General features: G+C 36.1%; 1 protein-coding gene and 1 pseudogene across 1 annotated transcript in view; one reads left to right on the top strand and one right to left on the bottom strand.

The window, feature by feature from the left end:
* Positions 1–23,740, top strand: part of NBAS (neuroblastoma amplified sequence) — a gene marked incomplete at its 3' end in the record, with an annotated part of 53,864 nt that overhangs the window by 200 nt on the left and 29,924 nt on the right. Inside the window, exons 2-6 of the mRNA XM_008581551.1 lie at positions 2,161–2,215; positions 3,677–3,713; positions 6,482–6,559; positions 7,959–8,006; positions 12,818–12,861. Coding sequence (XP_008579773.1) covers positions 2,161–2,215; positions 3,677–3,713; positions 6,482–6,559; positions 7,959–8,006; positions 12,818–12,861 — 262 coding nt within the window. The remainder of the gene's footprint in view (positions 1–2,160; positions 2,216–3,676; positions 3,714–6,481; positions 6,560–7,958; positions 8,007–12,817; positions 12,862–23,740) is intronic.
* On the bottom strand, positions 7,110–7,927 carry LOC103597683 (annotated as a pseudogene).

The following is a 23,740-nucleotide window of genomic DNA, read 5'->3' as shown; positions in this document are numbered from 1 at the left end:
CACGTAGCGGAGTGGAGGCCGGTGGGCGGGGGTGCGGGCCTCGGCAGCTTGTGCGGTCGCCCTGGCAACGGCACCTTGGGCTAGCGGGGGCCTGGGCTCCTACCAAAGGTCGGGGTGGGGTGGGGAATGTCCCTGAGATTCCTCTTAGGCTCAGAATTCGGTTGTCGGGGGCCGGGACTTCGTGCTCTGGGCCAGGTAGCTTCTCTCTCTGTCAGTCTCACTCCTCGGACTTGGAGGGGAGGGCACAGCGCTGGGCTGCAGGGTCCTTCCCGCGGTCTGGCGAAGGCTGGGCTGGGCTGGCACTCATCTGGGGTGGGAGCATTTCCCGAGACCCTATAGTCTTCTCTGCATCTGTCAGGTTGCCGTGGAGCGCGCGATCTAACCCCTTACCTCTCCTTGGGACTGAATTAGGCCAATTCGTATGTGTTTCAATGAACAGGCATTTAATAATTTTTTTTGTGTTTGTATGTCTTCATGTCCCAAATATGTGTGTGTCTGTGTCTCTTCATGTCCCAAATATGTGTGTGTGTGTGTCTCTTCAAGCATTTAATAAGTGTGTGTGTGTGTGTGTGTGTGTGTGTGTCTTCATGTCCCAAATATTGTTCTAGGTTCTGGGGATTCAGAGACGAATAAGCTTTCATTGAGCTTCCAGTTTAGAGGGGAGACAATCTTGTAAATGTTTCTCATAACCTAGAGTAATATGTGCTATTGCAGCGCTGTGAGCAAAATGCCATGGGAATGAAGAGTAAGGAAGGGTAAGGAGCTACTGACCGGGATTGAGATTTCTCCTAGGGAAGGGGTTATAGGGGTTGATAATTTATGAAATGGTCCCTGGTGTTATCAGTTGTTTCCTAGAGAAGGCCTCCCAAGGTATAGGGATAATGAAAGGAACCAAAGATCCGCGTTTATTCAATAGATATTTACTGAGTGCCTAATGTGCCACTCACTGTTTCAGATTCAGAGGAAGAAGCAAGATCGAAGATGACATTTTTTAAAGATTATGGAGTCCAGCCCACATGCATTCTCTTTTGCAACATCTTTTCTGAGTGTTTCTTTACTGGAGAAACTTATTCTCCAGATCACTTTCCTAAAAAGTTTGTACTTTTTCCTTTATAATCTTCCAACTGCAATTTTTGCATGTCTTGAATACTGTATTTTGTAGGCGGGCAGAGATCTGTATACATTATTGTTTTTCAAGTATTTACTTAATTTCTGTTTGTCTTAAACAGTGAATATTTTGTGAGTTATGCAGCTAGGAAGCTGTTGCTGCTGCCTTTGGTTGGATAAGTTTCCACTCCTGAACACTCACTGGTCAATTGCAATAATGTTTCACAGTGCTTAACATTATAAATTTTTTTTCAAAAAAATAAGCACAGCGTAGCATACCTCATAGCATTTTACCTTTTTCGAGGGGTTCTGTTGACTTCTACATTCTGTTGATTTCAGAAGTGATTATAAACTTATGGAGGGTAGCTACATCTGATTCATTTTTATGTTCGCCCCAGTGCCAAATTGCTTCTCGCATGAATTGGACAACCGATTCATGTTTGTTGAGTGAAATAACTTTTCTGTGCTTTTTAAGCGGTATCTGCACTTTCTACATTTCTATTGTACTTTCCTTTACAGCACTTTAGTGCATCTTACTCATTACACGTAGTGCCTAGTGTTTTTTAACCTACACACAGTAAGTGTAGAGCCTATACTCACAGAAGAGAATTATTTAATATAGCAATTACATATCGGTGTGTCTTTTGTTAGTAGCATCGTTCATATAGATATACAACAGATAGCCAAAACATTTTTAGGTCTCTCCAGTTGCCTGAATAGATTGTGCTGAACTGGCAACCAGTATGGTCTTTGCTCTTGACTTCTCTTGTCTTTGGATTAGTATTTTGATATGGAAGCAGTTTCCAGGCTCAATCCTTGTCCTACCCTGCAAGGTTTATCCTGACATGTGCCTATAACTCTGCCATGTGCATGTTTATTCCCACTGTCCCCAGCCCCGATTCTACTTTTTTTTTGTTTCAATCTATAAGTAGTTTTTAAATACTGGTACTTTGTACCTCATACTGTGAGTATTAGTAAATAAGTATAACTTTACCCGTTGTATAAGTATTAGTAGAAAATTCTGAAATTTAAGGTTTTTGTTTTAAATTGTAGCCTAGAGGCAACCGAAAACATGGTGCATCCTTTATCGTCACAAAAGCAATTAAAGGTAAATGTAGCTTATTTATTTTTCTACATATAATGATATAGTTAACAGATATTGTTTTCCATTTCATCAGTAACAGATATTTTAGAAAGTTTAGGGCTTTTAAAATGTGTTCGTTAGACTTCTGATGTGTGCCTGATGAAAGTGAGTAGCATACATGTTACCTGAGTTTCATTTTATAGTGTATATATTTATGTATACACACATGTATGTATGTATATGTATATTCACACATTTTTAATGCAGCTTAGAGATAAAAGTGTAGCCTGGGTTTATCCATTATGAATGGTATACAAGGAGTTAGGAACATCAAACCGAGTATGAGTCTCAGAGAATCTATGGATATTGAAGGTGAAAAGAGAGACCACTTTAAGTGGTTTACATTGTTTAGATATATCTGGTTAGAGATATTAAAATTACAAATTTGATTGACCAGAGCATTCACTTAACTCCCGACAGACTTTACATATGAGCTAGCGAGTGTCTGAGAAAGGATTGAGCACTAGTTTAATTGAGCTGGTGCTATGAGAGCTTTACTAAATTAATCAATCAAATGATTTTACCAGACCAGCATAGTAGGTGCTATTACTTTATGTCGTTAGATGGGGAAACTTGCCCCAGGTCATTCATTTGGAATTTGACTGCATGTCTTTCTGGCTCCAAAATCTATCCTTATTATACTGGTGAATTTGAGTTCCTTATAAAGAGAAGATTCAGTTTCAAAGGTGCTAAATACTCAAAATTAACACATTCAGTTTTTATTATCACAAATACCTGAAATTTTGAAAATTTAGAAAATGTACATAGTAATACAAATTCATTATAGAAAATTTAGACAACCACAAATTGGAATAAGTAATTTTTTTCTCATTTTACCACCCAGAAATAATCTGTTATCCTTTAGATGTTTTTCCGTTGATATACATCTAACTGCATACACAGGTACACACATGAACATTTTGAGTAGGATCATATAAAGCATTTTTTAATAATGTGTTAGAGATTTAGTTTTCTGTGGACTTCCCTTTTAGGTATTTTTATTATTTTTTAAATCTTTGATGCAAAGTATAAAATGGTATCTTGTTTTAATTTTTGTACAAATACTTTGGTTTTAAAGGGTAATTACTGTGATTCCTAGTGCATAGTTTCATTAAAGCTTCTTAGATTAATTTAGCATTTCAAACCACTTTTACATATTGTACAGTTAGGGAATACTTCAGTGTTTTGAGTAACACTCAAACTTGTAATTCAACGTAAACAAATGACCTTGTAAAAGTTATTGTATATATTAGGTTATGTTTATACTCTCATTTTGAAAGTTGTGTTCTCCATGTTTCATTTTATTCTGTTTTGTTTGACTCAGTCTGCAGTATAGTTTAGATTTCTTGTCTATAAATCTTACTTGAAAATGTTTCTTAAAGGACAACTGATTTATCTTTGACTTGCTGTTTCTTTTCATTATAGATCGTTTCTTATTTTTACGCCAATACCTTTGGTACAGGTGAGTCTTCAGAGAAACAGTATGAACATCAAATACAAACAATACTATTTTATTTGTGATTTAAGTTTTCATAATTGGGTCCCAGATCATGATATAGATGCTGAAGTTCAGGTGAAACTAGTTTATAAAGTAGACCTGTCAGACATTTTGGCATAACGTGAGAAGATATCTCGGTAGACTTAGGATAATTTCTGTTCCTTTAGTCATTATTAATAATATCTCATGATGACTTTTGCTTCCCCTTATGAGCATTCTCAGCCTTATCTTGAATGCCCACATTCTGTAGCTTGCATATCTTTTAAAAAGCATTTTTGCCTTGTTGTTACCTCAACTTTCTAGTGGTCGATGTTCAATTTCTGTGCATCAGAGAAGGTTCTTTAGGTTTCAGCTATTGTGTACTTTTTTATTCTTTGAGTGTTAAGTATGTCCTTAGGCATGGTGCGAATTTTCAGCTTCAGAAAGAACAGAGAAATAATTATTCTGACAAAGAATATGGTTCTGCTTTTAAATACATGTATAGGAATTGTTTTATAGAACTATTTACTACAGATTGCTTTTTCCATGAGGACATCTAATCTTAAAAGCTCCAGAGATAACATAGTTCTATAAAAGAGACCTTGGCTTTTCTCCAAGACTTGTTCCAATGTTTTTCTGCTTTCAGTCTGTGTGTGTGTGCATATGTACATACACATATAGACGGCCCCTGACTTGTGGTGGTTTGAGTGAGTTTTTAACCTTACCGTGGGTTTATCCGAGGATTCAGTGCATTCTCAACTTATGATATTTTTGACATTTGATGGGTTTATTGGGACATAACCTCATCCTGAGTCAAGGAGCATCCGTATATATCCTTAAATTTCTTAGTTTTTTCTGTATTTTGGGGGTCTCGGGTGTTATAGGGTAGAGAGAGGAGTGAGGAGAGAGGGTGGGTGAAGGGAAGGGAGGTATAAGAGGTAGGCTGCTTTCCTGAGTTCACTAGGCCACAGCTTGCTAGTCCTGATCACCCTCGGCGAGGATGGGCAGAAAATATGTCTGTTCAGGTTGCTGCTTGACAGTCCTTTTTGTTATCTATTGGCGAGCAGGACTCAAAAAGAATGAACTCTCATACAAGTCTCGTCCTATGTGTGAGCACCTTAACGTCAAGCACTGGTAGTGTCTTTCTGTCCCTCTTTCTCCTGAGAAGTCTTTTTCTTGGAGTTGGCCATATTGATCATTGTACATGTTGTGAATGCATCACATGCGAGGTGATTATTTTTAATCTTCCTGATGATATGTTACTTTCAAAAACGTCACAGTTCAATTTGTGCTTTTGAATTTATGGTAATTAAACCTAAAGGTTTTGTGGCCAATATTTGTTTCATCTATCTTTTCTTTTTTAAAAACAGCTTTGTTCTCTTAATTATGAAATATTATAAACATACTGAGAATTATAGACAAATATAATAAACCTGTATATAACATATATCTACATCTGAATTGAAGCTGTTGCTATTTTGCCATATTTACTTCAGAAAGCTCTTTCTCTTTTTTTATGCAAAATGTTGCATCTCAAGTCGTCTCCCCCATCTTTTTCCTCTCCCCTTCCCTTCCAGAGGAAATTATAATCCTCATGTAGATGGTATTCACATGCATGTTTCATATCTTTATTATAATATTTCTGTAACTATCTCAATATTAATATTTTATATTTTAAAAAATGAGCATAGTCGTGCTGTTAACACCAACATCCAGGATTTGATCCCTGTACTGGCCAGCTGCCAGAAAAAAGCATAAATATACCAAATGTATACTACTCATATTTTTCATCCTATTTTGTATTTTCTGATTTCCAGAATGTTCTTTTTTTCTTTTTCCTGCTTTTCTTTCATAGAATGTTTTCTTTATTCTTTTCCACCTATTTTCTTGCGTTCTTCAGGTCTTACTCCTCTAACTTGTTGTGTTTACTCTCTCACTCATGTGGGTAGTTTCCTTATGTCTTTTGTGATTCGTTTTATTGTGAACTTATGCTTGGGGATTTTTGCATCACATGAGTGAAATTGCAGTCCGTTCTTGTATATAGTGCAGGCTTGGGTTTTTGATTTTTCATAGGAGATTTTATTCCCATCCCCCACAGACCAGTGGTCCAGGCAGAGGTGAGAGTCCTTACAGTGTCCCTGTGCCCACAGGGAGATGTTTCTTGTTCTTTCATTGATGGTGCAGTCATTTGAACATCCTGTTTTTTGCAGAATTCTCACTTCCAACTTCTGTCCTCTCTGTAGTCCAACAGCTCGTTTCCTATCCTGGGTTTAAGTCCTGTTTTGGGTTCTTGTCTCACTTTTTCCTGTACTCAATTATAGCTTTCAATTACCTTTTCATTTCTAGTACTTGTAAATTTCTCTTTCTTTCTTGTGAGTTTGATTCTTTTCTAGAATTTGTGTTGGTTATATTTGACCCACAATTTGTAGGTGGTCATAGCGGGGGCGGGGAGGGGGCTGTAAGCTCACTCTACTCTGTTACTGGTATCCCATATATCTTTTTCCTGGAAAGGACATAAAGTTTATAACTTTAAATATAACACCATGTTTTCCTGGAAATAGAGAAATGTATATGGTAAAATTTCAGATATCAAAGTAGTAACTTTTGGTTTTGGATTTACTAATATTCAGATTTTGTTTTCTAATGGAAAAAAATCCTTGTCTCTCTCTGTATGTGCTATTTATAATACTTACTTATTTATATGTGGTTTTCATGATTAGATTTTAAGCTAGCTTAATGTGTTGTGGTTTCAGCTCTGCACCATTTTTGCTCCCTGATGGACTTGTCCGCTTGGTTAATAAACAGATAAACTGGCACTTGGCACTTGCAAGGTAAGGATATGTAAAATTCAAATAATGTTTTTCTATCTGGATTAGCTTTTTTTTTTTGTCTTACATTCTTTTATTTATCATAATATATATATTATAAATATATAAGTATATAGTGTATTTATACAAATATATATAAAAATATATATGCATATCTGTTTTATGTACAATAACTTTCTATCAAATAATCAGACCAAGGCCTTCTACTGGTAATCTTCCCCAAAATCAGTTCTGGTAAAATTAGATATTTATGCACTTCACAAGCTGTCAATACTTGAGACTTCATTATTAATTTAAGTTCTGAAGCCATATACACAATCAAAATATACATTAACTAGGTTAAGGCAATAAAAGTGAGCTGAAAGAAACCACAGGATTCAGAACAATTAAACTTTGTATTTTGCTTGCACTAAAGTCACAATGTGAACAGCAAATACTGTGCTCTTCAAATACTTGTAGCTTTTCTATGCAGTGCGAGGGGCTTCTGAATATCTAAGGTGACTGCATGACAGGTGGGCAAACAGATGATGTGACTGGAGGCTTCACCAAAGGCTCACTTCTTCTCCACCTCTCCTTTCTTGGGTTCTTGTTTCAGTTTGTAATCATCCAGGGTGGCCTTGATTACATCTTTAGCCAGCATGGAGCAGTGCAGTTTCACAGGAGGGAGGCAGAGCTCTTCGGCAATATCTGTGTTTTTGACGGTCAAGGCTTCCTCCACCATCTTCCCTTTCACCCATTCCATGGCTAATGAGCTGGAGGCAATTGCAGAGCCACAGCCAAATGTTTTAAACCTGGCATCCACAATCTTCCCCTTTTCATCCCTTTTCATCTCCTTGAATCCGTAACTTCATTACATCACCACATGCTGAAGCTCCCACCAGTCCAGTTCTGACATTTGTAGATGTCTTGTCAAGGGACCCCACGTTCTTAGGATTTTCATAATGATCGACAACCTTCTTGTGATAGAGCTGGGCCAGAGCTGAGAGCTCCCTGATGGGCAGGCACAGGCTTCGGAGCAGCAGGGCTGAAGCTGCCCACCTCAGATGGCCACTCCAGCTGCTGCCATCTTGCCAGCTTGCCCCTGCCTGTATGATTTAACTTTTGAACTTCATTATGGACCTTAATTTTAGAGTCCTTATGGCTTTCAGTCTTGATTTTTATTGTATGTGAATTCTCTTTGTCACATATGATTAATATTATTAAAAAGTGTTAATTTATGCTGTATTGAATCATTTTATATGCTTTTATACCTGTATACTTACCTAATTGTAAGGTGGAAGATGGATAATTAAAGCAATTGAAAAAATTTAAAAATGATTTTAACTTCTTAAAATAATTTCATCCGTGTTAAAGAATGCCACAAATATTCATAGATTTTTTTTCTCTTTTTCCTACATGAAAGCAATGGGAAGCTTTTGGCTGCTGTCCAAGATCAGTGTGTGGAGATCAGGTAATTGTTAATATTATTGATACTTAAGTTTTTTTTGAGAAAAATTTTACTTAAGAAATGGGAACTAAGATTTTTAAAGGGGATGTCTTTAAAAGGATTTTATCATTAACTCATTTAATTTAGTGAGGTGTCAAATACCAACTTATGTCGGTTAAAGACTGATTACCTCAGTTGGTTAGAGTGCAGTATTATAACACCAGGGTCAAGGGTTTGGATCCCTGTACCGGTCAGGTGCCAAAACAAAAAAGAATGAAGGATGCTTTCTCAGAGTAGTTTGATCATCTTTCTACTTCCCCACATCACTCTGCTATCTCCTGAGAAATTCTACGTTCTCAATAAGCAAGGTCTATCTTTCAGAACTCTGGAAATCACTCTTGTTTGAGTAGTTGCTGCTAAATCAGCTAAACAGATATTCAGGAAGGTGTAAAAAAAAAAGTATGGGCTGCTTTGCTCTGTTGGCACAAAGCTACAGATCAAATATGGCTGTGGAAAAGACCAAGGTTACATGTTATATGAGACCAGCGTTATTACCTGTCCTCGTGAAACATTTATTGGTAATACATACACATCTGAAATACTTCTCTAAATGGGGCTTTCTAGGTATTTTATTTTTAAATGATACATCGGTTGTGAAAGAAATAACAATACCAATTAACTCAGAAAAACTAGTTCATTTTTTGGGAAATTTATAGCAGCAGACTAAATGTGTGGCACCTCTTAAATTGAGGATTATTCCTTTTTCCAGGCAATCCCTAACATGGTTTTCAAAAAATAAGCAAAGAGGCAGAAATTTCAGGATGCCTAGATACCAGTCAGAAGGTTTTTCTGCTGCTTTATTATTATTATTCTTGACTAAAGATAGTATTAAAGGCCATTCAGTTGTTGTCATGTTGGTATTAGATTTCTGTCTGTGGTATTTCTTTCTTTTTCCATTTATCCAAGTAGAACTGGACCTCTCAACTTTTTGGGGAGTAGACAAGGTTTGCCCTCATCTGAGCATTGGCTTCAGATGGGGAGGCTTTCTTGTCCCTCTTAAAACCATCAGGATAAAAATTATAGGCAGCAATGGCAGCCCTTCAAAACTAAATTATTGCACTTAATTTGATGTGACTTTAATATGTAGATCCCTCTGTTTTTTAGCTGCATTATTAAGTATAAAGTTGGCACATGTTTGAATTTACATTGTTCATAGGAATGGGCTAGCACTTCCTATTTCATTTGTTGAGTAATGTGAAATGTACCTTTTTGAGAAATGTGCTCATGGTGTGACTTATAAAGAGCAGTTAACAGACACCATTTATTTCTATCTTTTTCTCATGAAAGGAAAACATGATCAAAAATAATTTTAGGGTCAGAGTGTTCATGTGGAATCAGGATAGATAATTAGATCTGGAGAAGGAGAGCTTGACCAAGGGTTTCATGTAGCTTGCTACTAAAAACTTTGGTGAAAAGGATACAAAAATAACTTGCAGAAGCTTTGTAACGTTAGTATATCTAAAGACTTATATGGTGAAGAGTCAGTTCCACTAGGATACCTTTGGGAACACACCTCGTATTGGCCCCCCAACCCCTGCTCTGTCCCAAATTGGTTAGGTACCAATCCTTTATGCTCTTGTAACAATCAACACATTTCTCTATTATTATATTTAATGATAAGAAGATAATGCTAACAGTTATGGGCACTGTTGTAAGTGCTCTGTGTGTGGTAACTCATTCAATCTGGCAGAAGCCCTATGAGGTAGTAGGCATTGCTATTTTTCCCATTTTAGAAATGAAGAAGCAGGTGCGATATGGTTAAATAACTTGCCTGAGGATTTGAAATCAGGTATTCTTACTCTGGGGTTCATGTTCTTAACCACAAAGCTATGGTATATTTTAATCATGTTGTACTTAGCCTTATATGCTTGCATGCCTCCCTCATTATATTTAGGGTCACTGCTTTGCACAACTTCAGCACGTGCCGTTTGCCAAAAACTCAGTGTGAGTGGGATCTGCAGTCTGCAGCTAAGATTATATTGTGTGGTCCTTGGAGGCAGGGACTGTCCCTTTTTCCCAGCGTGTTATAGTTCCTTGAACATCATAGGAATTAATTGTTTATGTGTGATGAATAAGTGGGATATTTGCAAGAGGGGTAGGGGAAACAGATTCTGGGAGGGCATTCCAGGGCCTCACCCACTGCATTGCTCAGAGTTGGTGCTCATTGCTTTTGTTGAATGAATATAGGTATATACACTGACTCTGCAGAAACCTGAAGGAAGTGCCTTTAAGCAAAGATGTGGAATGGTCAGCAAAGAAAAAGGGCAAGGTAGCTTCCAAAAGTAAATCCCATGAATAGCAGCTGTTCCTGAATTTTTAAGACAGTTGTTCTCTCTATCCCATTTTTGTCTTTTCTACCACAGTGAAGAACACATAGAATGCAAAATTGGCTCCAGTAGTGATGATAGTAGGCACCCAGTAGGTATTCAATAAATATTTCTTGATTGGATTAGAATAGAAAAGATAATTCTTGTGTCTCAGGTCATTATTGGATATTACGAAGCAGTTATAAATAGGAAATGGTTTTTGAGAAAAGAAAAATGAAAAGCTGAAACACAGTTCAGTTTTTGAGAAAAAATTCTGCCTTTTGCAAGATAGTACTAGGGTTGTTGTTCCCCAGTTTTATTTTTGTAGTGAGTGGCAAGTAACTTTAATCACTTGCTCTGATGTGGCATACTTAACCTGCTTGTGTGTGGGGCTGCCCATGGATAAAAAAATGACTTGTGAATTGCATCGTTGATTTGTAATTTGGCAGCTGTTACAGATTATAGTGGCTAATATGTGTTTCCTTCTTTCCTAAGTAAAGAAATAATAATTTCTTATGATTAAGGGATGTCATAAGTAAGGGAACCACTTAGAAACTATCAGAGAACAAGACAAAAAGCTAACTAATAGAATCTTATGGGAAAGGAATATAAATACCCCATCCTCAAAGTTTGCTTAACTGTCTTAAGTAAATTAAGTTCTCTGATGTTTTGACAAAACCAAATGTCAAAACCAAAGTTATGTCTTTCTCCTCTTCCCCAGCAAAAATAGCAACTATTAGTTAGTGATTATATTAAGGATGAAGGTATTGAACTAGTTTATGCTAATTTATACATAATCTTTGCACTAAGCTGTGTGAAGTTGGTATTATCTTATTTTATTGAAAGGAAAATGAAACTTATGTTAAATATTTTGTCCGGGTTACACAGAGCTGGAACCAGGTCGCCTTTACTTCTTTCTGCTCTATTCCACTTGGAGGCTGAACAGCCCAATTTCTTGAGGAAATTTATTTCCATATTTATAATTGGCTTTACTTGTAATATGATATAATCTTTTTAAAAATGGCTAAAAATATTGAAGTCTTTAAAATTTGTTTTAAAAGTAATGCTTAGTCAAATACAGTTAAGCGGAAAGAAGGAACTACAAATTACCTATAATTCTGCTATCTAGTGTTGTCTACTATTAACATTTTGATGTACATTCTTGGAAACTTTTCTATCTGTATATGTGTATGTGTGTTTGTATGTGTGTAATATATTTTTATATATATCTAATGGAAAAGTACTGTATGTTCTATTTGATACCTTTTCCTGGATAACATTTGAGAATTACTATATTGTGACATCTTTCCATGTCACATATAGTAATTACATAATATTTCATTGAGTGCACATAGCAAAATTAATTAATCTCTTTATGCTGGGTGTATTTTTCTCTTTTTAAAAAAATTAGACTGTATTAATTTTCTTGGTATCTGTGTATATCTGTAATTATTTCCTGGGGATAAATTTATAGAAGTGGAAATGCTAGGTCAAATGCTATGGACATTAAGGTTTTGGATAATTGTTATTACATTATTTTCAAGAAGGTTTACCAATTTTCATTTTTAAACATATTTTTAATAATTATACTACTTTGGTATATATGAAGGGTCTTTTAAAAAGTTCATGGAAAGATTCATATTATTATTATTATTATTATTATTATTATTATTATTATTATTATTTAATTTTTTTTTTTGTCTTTTGTCTTTTTTCCATGTCCGGCAACGGATCGCAACCCTCAGTGTTGCCCCCGTACCGGACCGGGGACCGGCAACGGGATCGCAAGCCTCGGTGTTGCTCCTGCGCCTCGCTCAGCCAGTGAGCGGGAGCCGGTCTGTATGTGGGATCCGAACCCTCAGACGGGAGCGCCGCCGCGCTTCCCAAGCGGCGCACTATCCAGTGCGCCACCGGGCCGGCCCCCATATTATTTTTTAATTCCATTTTTCCATGAACCTTTTGAGGTACCCTCATATTTCAAGATCAGAGATTTTAAGGAGGTCACTGATATGAATATGGTGACCTATTAAGACTATTTATTTATTAAAATAAGACTTTTTTCCCTGAGTTATCAAACTTTGTAGTATGTTATAGACCAGTTGTTCTTAACTAGGATCAGTCTGTGGAGTTTTAAAAATTATTTTTGCTTGGGTCCCATCCCAGATATCAGAATCTTAGGGGATGGGGTGAGACATCCCTATTGTTTTAAAAGACTTTGCTTAAACTTACTTGAGCTGAATCACCATTTCCCTGGTGTAGCTTTGTTTTCGATGCAGTAAGAAGGTTGGAAGAAAATATCGCAACTAATTTAAGGGCCTTATTTGAGGCACAAAACCATCTCTGTAATAGAAGGAAGGATTCAGTATTGTATATAGAAGTTGTCTAGTCCGTAGTACCTGTGGTGTTTTATAGTCCTACACAACAGTGTTGTTATGGTAAAATTGTCTTGATTTTGCACATATTTTGCAGGTCTGCAAAAGATGATTTTACATCTATTATTGGGAAATGTCAAGGTAAGAGTTTCCAAACTATTTAAAAATGAAAATTTCAAATCTGCAGTGGTTTATATTGTTTCTTAAGTTAACATAGATATTAAATATTTATTAACAAGGATTATCATGACTATTTATTAAAATAATTTTTAAAAATCTTAACTGATTTTTCTTGCTGCCTTAAATATTTTGCTCTATGATGTGCATTTTGTAGGGATTTGAAATTGAAACTATGTTTTAAAAGGTCTAAGCCAGTTTTGGAATAAACTATTTGTAAGTGTCTGTAGTCTGTTATTTTGGATTCAGTGCAGAAAAATATTTAGCTATAAGTCAAGAGTTGATCAGATACAGACTAGTAAAAAAGTCTAGGATTTCATCATTTTTTGATATATCCAGCAAGAATTTGCTGAGTGCAGTTTATGATATAAACTGTTTTGCTGGGTACTTAGGGTGTGATTATGAGCAAAAAGGCATGGTCCTTTACTGCATGAGGCACGTAGACACTCAAATATGTTATTACAAACTTTGACAAATCTGATGAAGGAACACAAAGCATAGTGAGAATTTTTAACCAAAAAACTGGGCTGTGGGATGAGATTGCTGAGAAAAAGTGACTTTTGGGAAGCAACCTTAGGAATGAGTAGAAGTTAGGAGAAGACCAGAGAGTGTTTCAGTCTGCAGAAAAGGCAGAAGGAACCTTGCAGGAGAAAGATAATTAAGAAGGTGATATTAGGCAAATGCATCTATTACCTGTGTTTTATTTACAGGACCTGTGGTTCTATCTGTCTGACCTTGTGTTAGTTTAACAGTGTAGTAGTTGTAGAAATCATAATGATGATAATCATGGTCATTGTGATGATAACAAACCTTTATAATGTTTTTGCTGTGTGCCAGGCACTGTATTTAGGGCTTTAGATTCATTTTCTCATTCAATTGGAAGAAAACAATATTAGGATAAAATAAATATTTGACAATGAAGGAGAGCAAGGAAGAAGGGCATCCATAGTTTTTAGAAACTACAAAATGGTGGTAATACAGAGGATTTTTCCAACTCCCTCATGGAAATACTGGTCTCAGGCTCTCGTCAAATGCACCATTAATGACCTGGAGCCAGTTTTCTTCTCAGTTTCCTCATTCTCAGCCATCCAGATATGTTCAGAAGATTAAAGATCAAATGTTTAAAAAATTTTTTGAGTTCCCATATGAATGGTGCTGGTAATTCTATTAATACCATACTAATTAATTAGTATGTCAAGAATCATTCTTACACAATTTCCCATGTACTATTGGATAAGGCAGTAATAGAGTTCTCATGGAGTTATCTTTACACAGAGCATATATTGTAACTTAATGTAAAACTTCCTACATATTTGTACAAACTTACCTTCCCTTTTTATAATCTGTTTCTTCTGCTCTATTCCCTGGATGGTCCATGCTGCCATTATCTATATCTCACCCAAGCTAGAAATCTAGAAATTTTCTCCTTTTCCTTCCTTCCTTCCCTTCTTTCTTTGACAAATATTTAAGTAGCTACTATGTAGCTAGGCAATGTCCTAGGCACTGTATATACAGTGGGGAACAAGACATAGGCTACTGAGATTTAAGAGTTTACAGTCTGTAAGGGAAGAGAGAGATAACAAATAATTAATTGTAATTGTACTAAGTGCCACAATGGAGACGAATCAACGTTAACTTTACCAAGTCCCGGGAGTCTTTTCAAATGGCTCTTGTCACCCACTTCTGCACTGCAACCATCACAACTCTAGTTAAGGCTCCTAACATTTTTTACTTGGTTTTTTGAAATAGTCTGCTGACACAGTTTTCTTGTCTATGCACTTCATTAATCCACACATTACATTCCTTGCCAAATTGATCATCTGTTAGAATTCTTTGAGGTTGCCCTTCACATCTTGCTCCACTGCTTTCTAGATATGTGACCTCAGGCAAGTTATTTTACCTCTTTGGACTTCAGTTTTATTATCTGTAATGTGGGCATAATTTTGTAGATTGAATTGTTGGACAATAGCTAATATATAGAAAGCTATTAGCATAATGTATGGCACATCATAAGTACTTATGACTTATTATAAGGAAATATTATTATTACTGCTGCTACTATTATTATTACTATGTTTCTGCCTAAAATCTTATAGTCACTTGCTACTGGCTGTGGATTACAGTTCATATTTTCTGATTCAGGATACAAGACCTTTCATGATCAGCTTGTCTATCCTGAGAGTCCCTTGCTGTATGTCCTATGTTCTGGTACAAAGCAGTGTTCAGTTTTCTAACTCCATCATGCTTTTCATGCCTTGCTGCACATAAAAGCTCCCATGTTTATATTTAATTAATTAGTCCTGCATATTTTAGTTCAAGCATCAGCTCTTGGGAAACCTTTCCTTCCTGCCCTCTTCTCCATTATTTGTACACCTTGTTTCCCTGGTCCTTGTTTGTGTCTGTAGCACAACACTTACCCTAGTCTACGTTCCTTTTTTAATTGTTGATTTGCTTGTCTGGTTCCCAATGAGAGTGTAAATTCTTTGAAGGCAGGGCTCCTGTCTTACTCAACTTTTAAAAACTTCTTAGTGTCTAGTACGGTGCCTGACACATGGTAGGCAGAATTTTTTATCCTATCAAGTGGGTAATGGCACTTGGGAACTATTCAGATGATTTTTATGAATGAATGTATAAACAAAGCATATTTTCCTATTTCCTGTTAATTTTAAGAAACTTATGAGAGTACCGTCATCTGCCACATAAAACATTTTGGTCAACTGTGGACCACATGTATGATGGTGGTTCCATAGATTATAATACTGTATTTTTACTGTGCCTTTTCTATGTTTAGATATGTTTAGATACACAAATACTTATTGTTGTGTTACAATTGCCTGCAGTTTTTAATGCAGTAACAGGCTGTACCGGTTTGTAGCCTAGAAGCCATATTTAGGCTGTATGATATAGCCTAGGTATGTGGACTATACCATCTAGGTTTGTGTAAGTACATTCTGTGATATTTGCAAAATGACGAAATTGCCTGATGCATATCTCAGAATGTGTCTCTATTGTTAAGTGATTGCATGATTGTATACATGTGTTTATTATGTATAAGATATACATATCCATATATCTATATATAAATTTTGCATAATTGTCATGGTATTCATCTTGTTTATTTCTAATCTACACACATTTATACATACTGTGAATGGAACAACAAGGGTTGATAAGAAACCCTGTTTTTGTGCTATCCTTTTGAGAATAATAGAAGCGGGGAGGTAGTGTTTAAATGTGAATATCTAAAGCTTGGGGCTCTAGCATTCTCTGAAGTTGCCTCCTGTATTAGTCCATTTCTGTTGCTTGTAACAGAAATACCTTACCTGGGTGATTTGTAAAGAAACAATATTTATTGCTTACAGTTTTGGAGGCTGGGAACACATCTGGTGAGAGCCTCGTTGGTGGGTAGTGACTCTTCACAGCAAAGCAAAGCAGGGTATCATGTGGGGAGAATGGTGGAGCAGAAAGAGTGCTAACCTCCCCACTGGCTCTCTTTTTCAGTCCCTCAGTACCACGCCCATGACCAGCATTAAACCATCAATGGATTAATCCACTTACCAGGGCATGGTCCTCATAATCTAATCACCGCAAGGCCCTTACCTTATAATTTTTATAATAGGATTATAAAAATAGTTACAGTGGGGATTAATTTACAATGGGGATTAAGCTTCAATGAATTGGGGAGTACATTCAGTCCATAGCACCTCCTCTAGTTTCCTTACCAGCTCCTAATAGGAGCTAATAAGGTATAAGATATAAGGATCAAGAAGTCCCCAGAGGAATAATTTGGGATATTCCTTTGCCTTTTTCTCAGTGCTGCCCTCTTTTTGGTTTAGGGATTGGGAAGCCTGAGGTAGACTTCTGAGGAGCATGCTCAGTGTTGGAGTGATTCCGATATACAGGGTCCTTTTGAGCTTTGGCATTAGACACCTGCTCTTAGCCAATAAGTAAATTGGGAAATCTACAAGTTAACATGAAAATGGGAAGCTTAATCCTTCTGTATTTCATATAAATTATAATATTTGTCAGAGTTTTTAGTGTGTACTGTTAATGTGGCAGCAAGGGTGAGATGATAATGCTTTGAGAACTAATGTTTTATTTTGTTGGCTTCTGAATGTGTATTTATGACCTTAATGCTGCATTAATGGCTTCTTTCCATTTCATGTAATGTGAGGTAATAATCATTTGCTTCTTATCTGATTCATCTTTATGGGAATAACTTCCATATGCCAAATGATATTTTATATGTGCCTGATGAAAAGGAGCCAGATTGTTGTTGATGCATTTCTGAAACTACGTATTGAAGAATCTGCAAACTGAAATAGGAGCTATTTGGTTCTCCTTTGATATTTTCCAATTATTATTTTATAAAAGATACTCTATTTGAGAGTGTTTTAAATGTGGATTGCAACTTGTTTTGGCTGTGTTTGCCAAGACATAGATCATAAATTCAGTCTTCTCATTCTATCTTGAATAGTGACTTAAAAATAGCACATGGAATGAGATTTTCTTTTTTTTAGAGCTATACTATGTTAAGAGATTTTTCTCATATTTCTAATTTTGAGATACCATAAATCAGAGTTTCCTTATGGTAAGTAGCAGCTTGCCTAGTGTAGGTACATATGCTGAGACCCATCAGCTCTGGTGACTGTGCAGGCACTTTGACAGACTGAGTTCTGACTAGTTGCCTCCAGTTTCTAGCAGTCTCAACAGTTTACCCTTTGGTGCCATACATACATGATTTTCCACTTGACATAAAAAAGATTGAGAAGCAGACTATTTGTAACATCTAGATTTTAAAATGAAACATTTTATTCCAGAATTGTGATTCAGGAACCTCAGATTATTATTATTATTATTATTATTTTTTTCCTTTTTTTGTCTTTTTTCATGACCGGCAACGGGATCACAACCCTCAGCGTCGCGCCCGCACCGCGCTCAACCAGTGAGCTGACCGGTCTCTATATGGGATCCGAACCCTCGGCGGGAGCGCTGCTGCACTCCCAAGCGCCGCACTCTACCGAGTGCGCCACCGGGCCGGCCCCAGGAACCTCAGATTATATGTTAACTATTTCCTCCCTTTTGTTTAAGTGTACTTCAAAAAGTTCTTGGAAAGATGCGTATTATCTTTTAATTCTCTTTTTCCATGAACTTTTTAAAGTACCCTCATATTTTTAGAGAAAATAATGTTATTCTTATGAAAAAATAATACACATTCTTAGTAGAAACTTTAGACACTAAGAATGAGCAAAAAGTAGAAAATAAAAATAAGCACACTATCAATAGATAAGTACTTTTAAAATTTTATTATCTGGGGGCTGGCCCGGTGGTGCACTGCTACAGTGCGCCGCATGGGAGCGTGGCGGCGCTCCCGCCGAGGGTTCGGATCCCACATACAGACCGGTTCCCGCTCACTGGCTGAGCGAGGTGCGGGCGCAACACCGAGGGTTGCGATCCCGTTGCCGGTCCCGGTCCGGTATGGGTGCGACACTGAGGGTTGCGATCCGTTGCCAGTCACGAAAAAAAAAAGACAAAAAGGAAAAAAAAAAAATTTATTATCTGTACTTTTATTTTTTTGTTAAGCATCTGTTACTATAGATATATTCTACGAAAGTGAAGTATTTTATAATCTGCTTTCTTCACCTAAAGACAAAGTTTTAGCTTTTTTTCAGGCTGAAGTTTAAGAAGGACTTGCCAAAGTATCTTTTTGATCTTTTCTACTAGATAACATCCTAGGTGTTAGGACATAGGTTTGCCAACTACTCAAATAATCCAGACTGTACCTGTAAAGTTGAACTCTGAGCAGTAAGTAACTCAGTGTTGTACTTGATTCCCACAAGCAAGGCAAAAACCATCATCTGGTTTTTATGTAGATAATTGTGTATAACAGGTAGCAGATTATTGCACCTGTGCTCATGAGGGATATGGGTATGTAGATTGTTTTCTTATGTCTTTTTCATTTGATATTGGAAATATCAAATATGAGTTGGCGAGGGTTCCCTCCTTTTTTATTTTCTGAAAGAGTTTGTATAGAATTGGAATTATTTCTTTCTTAAATGTTTGATAGAATTCAACAGTTATAGTTGGAGTTTTCTTTGTAAGTAGGTTTCCATTTTTTATGGATTTTTCTCTAAATTTTAGAATTTATTGGCTTCAAGTTTATAATATTCCTTATTATCCTTTATTGTCTGTAGGATCTGTACTGATGACCTCTCTTTTGTCTTTGATATCTGTAATTTGTGTTCTCTCTCTTTTCTCTGGGTCAGTCAGGCCAGAGTTTGATCAATTTATTAATATTCTTCAATTTAAAACTTTCGGTTTTATTAATTTTCTATTTTTTTAATTTTTGTTTTTGTTTTTGTTATTTCCTTTCTTCTGCTTAGTTTGTTTTGTTTGCTGTCATTTTTCTGGATTGAAGGTGGAAGTTTATCTTCACTATTGTTTTATTAGCTGTACCTGCTTTATATGTTAGCATTTGCTCTAGGGTTTACAGTGTGAATTTCAAACTTATTTTATTGCACAGTATATATCGTTCCCTCCTACTCCTTTGTACTATTTTTTTTTTAGTAAGTAAACCCTCATGATATATTGTTATTATTTTTGCTTTAAACTCTAGAGTATCTTTCGATACTTTTGTTAAGTAACTTTCTAAGAAATTAAAAAACAAGGAAAGATCTTTTGTATTTACCACTATTTTCCGTTTCTATCACTATTTTTCTGCGTCAAACTGAGTTTCCATTTGATAGTGTGTTCCTTAAGCTTGAAGAACTTATTCAACATTTCTTGTAATGCAGGGCTATTGATAACAAATTATCTCAACATTTGTTTGAAACCAACTGTATTTTGCCTTTGTTTTTTAAAATGTTTTTTCTGGACGCAGAATTCTAGATTGACCTTTTTTTTTTCTTGTAGCTCTTTGAAGATATCATCACGTTGTTTTGTTTTTGACAAGAAATTAGCAGTCATTGCTTTTATTGTTGTTTCTCTGTATGTAATGTGTCTTTTTTCCTCTGGATACCTTTAAGATTTTCTGTTTATTATTGGTTTTCAGAAATTTGATTATCATATGCCTTGATGTTTTCATTTTTTTTTAGTTTATTGTGCTTTAGGTTTATTGAACCTTTTACATCAGTAGATTATATCAAATTTGCAAAATTTATGGGTACCATTTAAAATTCACATAAAATTTTCTGACCCCATCTATTTCTCCTCTTTTCTGTTACTGAAATTATTTGTGTTGTACACTGGCTGGCACTGATGTTCTATTAATTTTTTCAACCTTCTTTTCTTCGTTCTTCAGTTTGGATAGTTTCTATTGCCCTGTCTCAAAGGTGGAAGCTTAGATATTTTTTTCTGCAGTGTTTAATTTGTTTTAAGTCTATCAAATACATTTTTCATTAAATATTGTTTTTTAAATTTCTGAAATTTATTTGATAATTTTTTTACTGTCCATCAGGTTCTATTGAGATTTTCTGTTTACTTCTTAGGATCATGTTTTTCTTTGAAATCTTGGACATGTTTTAATAGCTGTTTGGAAGTCCTTGTTTATCTTTAATTTGCATCATTTCTGGGTATGTTTCTCTTGACATGTTTTTAGCATTATCATGGGTCATATTTTCCTGCTTCACATATCTAGCAATATTAAATTGTAGGTTCAACATAATGGATGCTGTGTTATTGTCTAATATTTATTTTCTTCAATAAATATTTTTATTAAATTGAGTATTGAATATTGTGTTATGTTTTGGGGAGTAGTTTCTTTGTGGATCAGCTTAATGATTTAAGGTTACTTTTAAGTGTCGTGAGATGTGGTTTATAATAATTACTTTAGGGTTAGATTAGTCCTGCTTTTGAGGTAAGTCCTTCCTGGGATCGCCTATGAATACTCAGAGTGGTCAGTGAAGTCTCTCCACTGTGACTGGGTGGGTCTCAAACATTTCCATATCCTCTCCAAGCTCTGGTAGTTGTTTCCCCTTGATACTTATTCTCTTCCTTGGCTTTGTAGAGTTTTTCTGTGTGTGCACCTTTGTATTTGGCCAAAGAACCTAGGGTTCCTCTGTGCACATTTTCAGAGCTCCTTCTTTCGCCTCACTCATTTCTGTCTGGAATGCTGCCTTGTAAACTTATTGTCAGCTTAGTAGCTCCAAACTCTGATCTTCATCTCCTCAGTGCAGTGACATTCCCATGCCTTGTGTGAGAAAGCAGAGGTGATCCTGGACGCACCTTGTTTGTTTCCCTTCTCCCGGTGATTGCAGTTTTGCACTGCCTGTGGTATGCTGTCTGAAAACTGTTCTTTTATAAATATGTGTGTGTTCTTTGTGGTGGGAGTTTTAATAACAAAAGCAGCACATACTTGTAACAAATTCCAACAGTTCAGAAGTAGAAAAAGTAAACAAATGATTGTTTATCATTTCTCTTAATTTGCATTCTTCATAGGAATTTATATTAATGATTTAATATAAAAATTTCTGTTTATATGAACCTATATACTCATATATGTGGACTGACTTTTTTTCTTTAACAAAATGAGATTATACTATGTAGTTTGTTCCCCAGCTAGCTCCCCCACTTATATATTGATGGCATCTTTCCCAGGCAGTGTCTGTGGATTCATTTCAGTCTTTTAAATATAGACACAGTATTCCATTTTAAGAGTGAGAACTACATTTCATTTATCTATTCCCCTCTTGATAGAAATTTAGGTTGTTTTAGTGCCTTGTTTTCTTCTTTCTCTTACCCATCTTTGTCCCCCTGCCACTCTAATAGTACTGGAGAACACTCTGTATGTGGGTGTAGTATTTAAAATGTGGTAGCTGCTGGCATAATCCCTTCCAGAAAGTTATACCTATTTATACAACCATGAAAAAGGTATGATTGAGGCCATTTTTTTCTATTGTCAGCACCATATGTTACCTATCTTTTAAATATTCATCAGTCTCACAGGCAAAAGAAAAAAGTATCTCATTTTCAGTTTGCGTATCTTTAGTTACTAGGTAGAGCATATGTTAAATGGCAATTTTTATTTTTATTTTTGTGAATTGTTAGATCATATCCTTTTGCTGTATTCTTTTTAGATTACTTGACTTCTTATTGGTTTTTAGTGTCTCTGTTAGCATGAATGTTAACCCTTTATCATATATGTTGCAAACATTTTTACCTGATTGATTTGTCTTAAATTTGTTATGATTTTTTTTCCACAGAGAATCTTCTTTCTTTTTCTTTTTTGGTAACTATATATGTCACTTTTTTCCTTTATAAATTCAAGGATTATCATGCTTAGACCTTTCTTACTGTAGAATTGTAAAATTTTTCTCATGTGTTCTTTTAGCAACACTATTATTTTAAACATTCAGATATTTAGCTTCACTGTATGTCTTTCTAGCCCCACTAGTTTGTTCTTGCTCACTGGTTCTTGACTTAGGAATCAAAGGATGTATGTGAGTGATTGTTCATTGAACTGTTCATTTTGCAGATGAGGAAACTGAGGCCTTAGGGATCTCTCCAAGGTCACAACCAGCCATTTTGTGGTGGCATTGAGAATAGAATTCAGTGTTCCTTATTTTTAAACTTTTGTCCATTTCCATTTCTAATTTGGGTAAGTGAGTACTGGATTGAAATGCACTTCTTTAGCATTTGGGTGCCTATTGTATACCATCAGAGTACCAGCCAGTGGTGATAAAGTTATGAACAAAATGGACACAGTTCCTGACATTTTGGAACTTATAAATTAATGAATAAGGCAATGAATGAAAAGTAGACAATCAAGTGTGAAATGATGATTTGGGGTAAGGGCTGTGAAGGAAGTGAAATCACTGAAGAATAAATAATGGGGCTCAGAGGCTACTGAGGGTGGTCAGAGAATGCCTCCTAAGGAAGTGGTATTTAAAGTGAGTCCTTGAAAGAAGAAAAGCAGCCAGCAAAGCTTTCAGGGAAAGAGTGTTCAGGCAGACAAAACAGCATTGACAGAAGCTCTGAGGTGGGAAAGAGCTTGGCAACTGGGCCCGTTTAAGGGGCTGCAGCTGTGAATGTGTCAGTTGTCAAGCTGCTGGTTAACTTTTACCATCAGTGTTTTTGAGTACTTTGCAGACAACTTCATTGACACTTGCTTTGTAAAAATCTGTAGTGTTCATTCCTTTCTGAAACCACACAGGCAGCTGGAACAATCCAGTGATAAATCTGTATTTTCACATCGTTACATGAAATCTTATCTTGTAATGAAAACATCTTTATCTGGGTCAAACACATGCTGAGTTTTCTGGAGTTACTGGTGATAACTAGAAGTAATAGTAAAAACAAATCCCCTTCAGATGCTACTTATTTCAGACAGATACAGAATGTAGTGCATTAATCTGTTTATCTCATCAAAATGAAATAAGGAAAATTCGTTATCACAGGTGAAACAATGATAATGGAAAAATGTTTGCGGTGTTTCCTTAGCACATGAACATTTTTTCAGGGCGTTAAATTGTCCTCTTGCTGGTTTTAGCATCTGTACGTATGCAGGTTCTCTATTCTCATTTATCATTTTGTGCCTATGTCTACTTCTTTTTTTTTTTTTTTACTGACCGGTACGGGATTGCAACCCTCGGTGTCGCGCCCATACCGGGGACTGGCAACGGGATCGCAACCCTCGGTGTTGCGCCTGTGCCATGCTCAGCCAGTGAGCGGGAACCGGTCACCACATGGGATCCGAACCCTCGGCGGGAGCGCCGCTGCACTCCCAAGCGGCACACTCTCCAGTGCGCCACTGGGCCGGCCCCTATGTCTACTTCTAAGATTGATTTTTTTTTTTTTTTTTAGCTGTCTGAAGACGGGCCTTTTTTTTTTTTTTTTTTTTTTTTTT

The sequence above is a fragment of the Galeopterus variegatus genome, unplaced genomic scaffold, assembly GCF_000696425.1.
Source record: "Galeopterus variegatus unplaced genomic scaffold, G_variegatus-3.0.2 Scaffold2392, whole genome shotgun sequence".
Taxonomy (NCBI): domain Eukaryota; kingdom Metazoa; phylum Chordata; class Mammalia; order Dermoptera; family Cynocephalidae; genus Galeopterus; species Galeopterus variegatus.
Note: the sequence above shows the minus strand (reverse complement) of the source record. Positions and strands in the feature narration are given on the sequence as shown.